This window comes from Triticum urartu, chromosome 7A (assembly GCF_056163025.1).
Source record: "Triticum urartu cultivar PI428250 chromosome 7A, HENAU_Tu73, whole genome shotgun sequence".
In the NCBI taxonomy this organism is placed as follows: Eukaryota; Viridiplantae; Streptophyta; class Magnoliopsida; order Poales; family Poaceae; genus Triticum; species Triticum urartu.
Window position 1 is genome coordinate 638,968,350 of NC_141879.1, and position 7,876 is coordinate 638,976,225.

Consider the following 7,876-nt stretch of genomic DNA (forward strand, 5'->3'; position numbering starts at 1 on the left):
AAGGGAAGAGAGGTGCAGGTTAAATCAGACCTCCAAGCGATGCTGACGATTGCTATGAGTTGTTTCCAATTCACGAAGAAACTGTGCCGGAATCTGACTTCAGTTTCATCAAACTTTTGGTAGGGAGCTGAAAATGGCAAACGCAAGGTGCATTGGGTGGCTTGGGACAAAATGTGCAGAAGTAAGCGGGTGGGTGGGACGGGGACACGGGCTTCAAGGATTTTGAAGCTTTCAATACAGCACTGCTCGCAAAACAAGCTTGACGGATTCTAACTGTCCCGGACTCGCTGTGTGCAAAACTTTTAAAGGCCAGATACTTTCTGCAGGGAGATCTTATGAAGGCTTCGATCCCTAAGAGTGCCTCACAAACTTGGAGGAGTATTATTTATGGTCGTTCTTTACTGAAAGAAGGCCTCATTTGGCGTATAGGGAATGGAACCAAGGTAAATGTGAGGTCTGACAATTGGATCCCAAGAGAAGGTGCACTGAAGCCTGTTGGTGCTCGGGATATGTGCAATATTCGAACTGTGGATGAGTTGTTTGATTATTCTGGTTCTAGATGGGATCATGGGACATGGCTACTTTGCAGCGGGTGTTCCATGAAGCTGATGTTGCTGACATTGCTCAGATTGTGGTGGGAGGTCTCGGCAGAGATGACATGATGGCCTGGAATTACACGAAGAACGGTATTTTTACGGTTCGTTCAGCTTACCATCTTGAGATTAAACTGAAAGACACAAGCTCAGGTTCACCTGAATGTTCTGCTTCGGCCTCGATGCATGCTGGATGGAACGAGCTATGGAGTACTGAAGTGCCAGGCAAGGCTAAGGTGCGCGTTTGGAGACTGTTGAAGAATGTCCTTGCAGTGGGGACGGAGTTGTACCGGCGCAGAATTAAACCGGGTGTTTTTTGTTTAGCTTGCAGCCGTGAAGAGACGGGACTACATCAATTCTGGAGATGTCCTTATGCAAAGCTCTTTTGGACTGTGTTAACAGTTTGAGAGGGTCTTCTATTGATTTTAGCCCACCTGTGTGGGTTGAATCGCAGCAACAGATGGCGGGGTGGCTTCTTGATTGGTTTGGAAAGCACAAGGAGGCAGAACGGGCCATCATGGTGATGAGTCTATATCACATGCATGTGGCTGATTAGTAATAACGCCAGGGACAATCAGATTTTTGAACAAGTTCAGGTTGTTGTGGAAAGGGTGTTTAGGCTCATAGATGAATGGGTGAAAATAAATGCTCCAAAGGGAACAGTCTCTGTTGTGCATCAGGAAGCTCGTTGGATAACGCCGGGTGAGCACTGGCTCAAAGTCCTCAACTCCAGCGATATTGATCGGTCCAGGTTTGGCCCCCTTGTCTAGGAGATCAATGAGATGATTTCTGGTGTAGATGAGGCTCGTGTGGTGTGGGCTAGACGTACAGTAAACAAAGCTGCTCACATATTAGCTAGGGAGGGCTGCCTTTTTAAGTTTTGTAAAACTTGGTTTAGTGTTTTTCCGTTTTGTATTAGGGATGCTATTGTGGCTGATGGAGCCGCAGTTTAATAAAAGGCAGTCTATTTCCTCTCAAAAAAAAAACTAACTGTAGATCCCTACAGAGTTTTTTGTTTTCTTTTAGCGCATGGGTGTCATGTATCAAATCTCTGATGATTTCAGGGGAGAAAATCCCCTTCATTACAAGACGAAAAGACTATTACTCGAGGAGTATGCGAGACTGTACCCGCACAATTCCTCCTCGCTCATCGGGGTCGGGTCTGCCTGCTGAGACGCTGCCGTCGCCGTCTCTTGGTCCTCGGCGAACCTCTTTGTCAGGTCGTCCAGGAACTCGCTCAGCACCGGATCTTGGATCGGTGACTCCGGCACGCAGCAGACCACATCGATGCCGACCTTGTCCAAGCAACCGCTGCGCGGCCCCTCCGTCCAGCGGACCGTGAAACGGCACGTGCACTGCTCCACGCCGTGCGCTGCCCTCTCTACTATTACTGAAGCATATGCGTGTGTTGACGAACGCGCTGAGTTGGACGAGACACGGAGGACTTATGGTTTCGAGGACGGCGTCATAGTACTTGAGCTTCTCGACGTCGTCGCGGATACAACAGGCGAGGCAGAGCTTGTCGCCCGGGCGGAGATCCCCGCAGCGGGAATCGTCGAGGGGCGGGCATTCCCGGCGGAACCTGGCGCGGAGCGCCTCCACGTCACCAGGGGATGCGAAGTCAGCCCCTGGATCGTACCACTCGTCCGCATCCTCGGTGGAATCCTCGAACATGACGCGGAGCAAGCCTTGCTGCACCGCCACGCGCACGCCGTACCACGCCTCGTCGGACCGCGCACGGTACTCCATTCGCGGCCGTGGGCGGCGTGGCGGCGGCGGCGGCGCCGGCACGGCGGCCTTCCGCTTTCGCGACTTCGGCATATCAGCGGTACTGTGGGAGTGGCGGCGCTCTGGGTGGTCGGTGGGATTTGGGCGAGGACAGGGCGGCGGGTTTGTCGATGTTTTATACCATCCAGATTCTGACAATCTTTCTAGGTTTTAGGTTTTGGTCGACATAATGTGCATAAACACCCCTCAATAAAAAGAAAAACATAATGTGTAAATACTTCAGGGGTATACTCCCTCCGTTTTATAAATATAAGTCTTTTAAAGATTTACATATAAATTATATACAGATGTATATAGACATATTTTAAAGTGTAGATTCAATCATTTTGCTTTTTATGTAGTTCATTATTGAAATCTCTAAAAAAAATTTATATTTAAGAATGGAGGGAGTATATCCTTCGTTCCAAAATTCTTGTCTTAGATTTGTCTAGATACATATGTACCTAATACTAAAACGTAACTTGATACATCCGTATTTAGACAAATGTAAGATAAGAATTTTGAAACGGAGGAAGTACCTTTTTAAAGCAACATATTTTATTCCTCAGATAATAGATATATCATTTACAATATAGTGAGAAATAAAATCAGGGATTATAGATTCCCAAGCATAGAAGATTTTTCACTAAAAAAGTTCTTCGCTAGATCGAGAGCCACTTCATTTGCTTCATGGCGACACTGCGAATATAAGACACTCGCAAGTTCCAGCCCTAAATGTTTGCACTCAAGTACCATTGCAACATATGAGCCCACATACTTTTCTGATTGTTGCACTACTTCCACCACTAATCTACAATTTGACCCACTGATCATTTTGTCACATCCGATCCTCCCTGCAACCATTCTGGATCGTTGTCATCTCCGCTGAGTCAACGCTGGTCACCTGAGCAACGAACCATGTTGCCACAGAATGAAGTTCCCTCTTCCATCATGGGTAATAACGCCTGTTGCACCTGAGAATGTTTCAACTCGGAAAGCAGCACCAACATTGATTTTAACCACATTCCTAGTCGGCCTCTTCCACATATTATCATGGCTTCTTGTAGGCTCTATATTCCTATTAAGAAAATACGGAGTGTTTCTGCCCGTCCGTCATCGTATGTATTATTAAAAAAATATGTGTTTTTTAATATTCCACGGTCCAGTATTAAGTCCCTCTCCTTTACCTCTATTTGTTGGGCTTCGGCCCAACTTCTGTATCCACTGTCGCGCGCAGCTGGGCACTGGTTAGTATTCGAGGTCAGCTGCAGTATGTCCAGTTCACGCTGTTTTCAGCCCGTTTAGGTCTATGGTCTATTATTTACAGAGCGTATATTAAAATGATCATGCTATAACTTTGCAACTGTAACACAGATTAAAATAATTTATATATGGCATTTGACTGAAAAGAAGTTTAGTTTTCAATCGTGCTATTAATCGTTCTTGTTAACTAATATAACAAAAGATAGGCATATGTGTGTGTGTGTGTATATATATATATATAGGGTCGCGCTATTCGTTACCCTGGGTGAGAAATAGTTATTCTTCACCCCCCTTTATTTTACCATCAATACCCCGTAATTTTACGTTTCGTAAGTTTTTTCTTATTTCCGACGTAAAAAGAGACTGTAAGAAAATATATAATCGTTGTAAAAAATATTTTATGTTACATAAAATTATAAACGTAAATACATAGTGTAAAATACACATAAACTACAAAAAATTTTGGATTAGACCTATATTTTTATTTTCTTATGCCAAATTTTACGTAGTGAATCAATAGAAACGTAACTATTTAAATTGAAAACGTAATTTAGTTATGAAATGATCGTAAGATTACCTCGGATAAAGAATAACATACAAAATAAGAATATATATATATAGGACATAGCTATTCTATTACCGGTAATAGAATATTATTCTGTTACCCCTCGGCCCTTATAGAGGCCCGATCCATTTTGCACGCACCGGTGCTATCGATGTGGCACGAAACGGACAAAAAGCCCACCCACTCCCCAGCTTCTTCTCGAGTCCACCCGCCGCCAGCGCCGCCCCCTGCTCCCACGCGCCGCCGGCCCCTGCCTCCCTGCTTCCCCGCGCCGCCGGCTCCGCCCCCTGCTTCCACCCACCGCCAGCGCCGCCCCTCTGCTTCCGCCGCGCCACCGGCCCGCCTCCCCGCTGCTTCCACCGGAGCGCCGCCCCCTGCTTCCACCGCACCGCCGGCCCACCTCCCCACTGCTTCCAACGCGCCGCCGCCCCGCACACAACCTCCTGGTTGCCGGTCGCGTCGCCGACGCTTGCCCAACCTCCTAGCCGTACTCCCCTTGGCGCTGCTCGCGCCACCGCCCTCCTCCCTTGGCCGCCGATGGCGCCGCGCTCCCCTGTCCTCCAGCTCGCGCCGCCGGTCCCCTGCAGTCCCCCCTGCCCCCCAGCTCGCGTCGCCGGTCCCACCACCTCCCTCCCTCCCCGTGCGCCGGCCACCTTCCTCCCTTTGCCACGGCCGCCTTCCTCCCCCGCCGCCATGCCCCCAGCCACCTCCTTCCCTCTCCACCACGCGCGGGCGATGAGCTCGTCCTCCAACTCCGCCATCCTCCTATCCCCGCTGCAGTACGAACTGCATCAGCATTCTAGTTGAAGCTGGACAAAAGGTCCGTCCTGAATTAGCTAATATGGCCGTGGAGCACCAGCCCCTTCTTTGGGTAGGTTTTCTGTTGGATCACTCTTTTTCAAGATATACACATTTGCTGATTCTTTGTTGTGCATCCATTAATTTCCTTACCCGAAGATATTGTTGAAAGCCATCTTGTTGAGTTGGGTCTGAATATTAGTATTACATTTTGCAGGTTATCGTGATGGATACAGAGGGCATAGTGGTGGTCGGTTGTGGAGCTGACTTTAAAATATTCAGTTGTTGCATAGAGCGATATTTGACCTTTCTTTGTACAGATGATTATGTGTTTCCGTCTCACTGAATCTTTTGGCTAGTGTCCGGTAAAGGTGGATTTATATACTTCTTGATCTCTGTTGTTGACTGAAGCTTTTTAGCCCATTTTGTCTAGCAGCTAGAAATGTGTCACAGTCTTGCAATTTCAATAGAAAATAGTCCAGTTGTCTGTTTTGCTGAGTGGCAGCGAAACTCATATTTGGTCCCATCAGCTTCTCAGCAGCTCTTGCTGTACTGGTCCAAGATCTTATGGTAAATAAGACCTGCCAGAAGAATTGATTTTGTTCTGACATTTGGAGTTTGAGTTGTGGCTGCCCAGAGCAGGGGAATCAACCTGGAGGATGCTGCTGTTAAGATGAATGTTTGATTGGCGAATGCTTACATTCCCTATTTATTTGGCGGGCACAAATCACATGCGAATAGGGTTTTTTGCAAGTTCAATGGAGAGGTTTGAAGTCGAGCAGAGCTGTGAATCTGGTGGAGCCCGGAACCAAGTTCTAGCTATACCTCTCCTTTTTTTCGGGCTGTAGTTATGTGTTTGTCAAGCAACTTGATTCACTACGGTTTCTGTTTATAATTTGCTAACAGCTGATTCTTTGCTGTGCATCCATCTTCCGACATGTGTCGACTTTGCTTCATTCTAGATTGTATAACACGTTACTTCTTTTTGGTGTGTGCACTGCAGGAGTGTTTTTGTTCCTAGATCATTTGCTCAACGACAGAATTGTGTATCGCACAGTACATGTATTACTACTATGAAGGTTCAGAAATAAGAACTCAAAGAAGTATTGACAGCATAGCTACTGTATATTCAAGGAGTCGGGTTTTGCTCCTGCGTCATCTCGTCTCCTCCGTTCAGCAAAAGCCTCTAGATAAGTTCACACATATGGTTTTGTTCTTTCTATAATTCTTGAGTCCAGACTCCTTCGTTTTTTGTTCCTGAGAAATTAAATAAACCTGTAGAAGTTTGGGGTATAAAATTCTGTAAGTTCGAAATCGGGAAACTGGTAAGTGCAGACAAAACTAAAACTGTCAAAGAACATGAGAGTGTTTGTCAAAGAACTGAGGCTTCCCCACGACAGTACAAACTTTTTAAATGTTTGAATTTTGTTACAGCAAAAACTGATGGGTGGCAAGATGAATATAATTATTATTAAAAGTTTCTTTTTGAACTTCTCGGGTTAATATACATGAACTTGATTATCTTTTTAACCAGTTAAATATACATGGTTGGCAAGATGACTATAGTTGTTATAGCAAAAACAGTACATTTTTTCAAGAAAAGTTTCTGTTTGAACTTCTCCGATTAATATAGATGAACTCAATTATCTTTTTAATATGCACTCACATGAGCTCGTTTGGATTTGTGTGTATATTTGTAACACAATCATTGAGATCTGGAGAGATCGTAAGTTCAGTCGGCCTTGGCATCACGAGCGGGTTCAGTTCGATCTCGCACAGTGGGCAGGTCCCTGATGGTGTGTGCGTCAGGTCTACTCGCACGAGTGGACGTCAGATCGCGCAAGTGGGCAGGTCCCCAATGGTAAGAACTAAGAACTTGTTCTATTCCTGCTGCTATCAAGCTGTTTGTTGATATGCTTACAAGAAATGAAATATCCTTTTTGATGTTTCTTTGTTGCCAAATAAAAAGCTAATATTTACGGACATGTGCAGTATAAACATTTGTTATGGAGTAGTACACATTTTAAAACTTTTATATAATTGCAAAAAAATACAGGTATTCTCATTCCCAAAAACCTACAAAAAAACATCAACTTATATTGATAGTTTTGGTTCTAGTCCTTATGGCCCGGTTCTAGTAACTGTGTCGCCCGTGCGTTTTAGTTTTTTGTTATCTCTCCTGGATGCTTTTGAAGAGCTTCAATTGTTTTTAGTTCATCTTTTGAATTCTTTTCAGTACATCTACTTACCAATCGTAAGTCCAGTTTTCTTTGTGTTTCCATGCTATTTCTATAGCACAACATGTGTGTGTGGTTATGTTAATGAGCGCATGTAACAAAGTTTATTTTGTAAGTTCAGAGAAGCAACGAGGTAAAAGCAAAACACTAAAACCATGCAATTCTTGTAAGATATCTGAAAGTTCAACAATAAAAATTATATAAGTTTAGTCTCAAGTGGAGAGAAGTTCCTGCATCTCTGTATGCCCGTGGATGCTTGTGTGCTATAGTTGCTTTCTCCCCTTCCTGTACATGCTGCTACTCACCTTTTTATCTCTCTTATGCGTTGTGTTGCACTACTGCAGCTCGATCCAGGAGGTGCTAGCTCATGCTGGCTGGAACTAGGATGCAAAAGGGTTGACGGATCCATGCCGCACAAGCACTGGTGCTCTACTTTCTTCTTACTTTGTGTTCTAATTTGCTTTCTTATTATTTTCAGTTTGCGAGATACAAAAAAAAGTTAAAAAAATGTTGTGCCTGGAGTTCATATTATTTGCTACCCCGTGATGTACGTCTATAGTTTCTCCCTCCAAATGTGTTGATCCATGTGGTTGTATTTTCTGTGTTTCTCCCTCCAAACGTATGCAAGTAGAGAAGTTGCACACAAACAGAAG

The 7,876-nt window shown here is 44.9% G+C and overlaps 1 protein-coding gene and 1 long non-coding RNA gene across 2 annotated transcripts; one reads left to right on the plus strand and one right to left on the minus strand.

Moving 5' to 3' along the window:
* Positions 1 to 1,675: 1,675 nt before the first annotated feature.
* Positions 1,676 to 2,414, minus strand: LOC125519205 (protein SAWADEE HOMEODOMAIN HOMOLOG 2-like). Its single transcript, XM_087533595.1, has 2 exons — positions 2,030 to 2,414; positions 1,676 to 1,983 (listed from the first exon to the last, which is right to left on the minus strand). Exons 1-2 carry the CDS (start codon positions 2,412 to 2,414, stop codon positions 1,676 to 1,678), a joined length of 693 nt encoding a protein of 230 aa, XP_087389721.1.
* A 1,921-nt stretch (positions 2,415 to 4,335) lies between these two features.
* On the plus strand, positions 4,336 to 7,586 carry LOC125523425 (uncharacterized). The gene is made up of 3 exons (XR_015611073.1): positions 4,336 to 5,059; positions 5,204 to 6,847; positions 7,568 to 7,586. It is a non-coding gene; the product is annotated as an uncharacterized LOC125523425 (long non-coding RNA).
* Positions 7,587 to 7,876: the final 290 nt, after the last annotated feature.

Coding starts and splice junctions, on each gene's coding strand:
- LOC125519205 (XM_087533595.1), bottom strand. CDS start 2,414: ATGCCGAAGTCGCGAAAGCGGAAGGCCGCCGTGCCGGCGCCGCCGCCG. Junction 1,984..2,029: donor CGAAACCATAAGTCCTCCGT/GTCTCGTCCAAC, acceptor CATATGCTTCAG/TAATAGTAGAGAGGGCAGCG.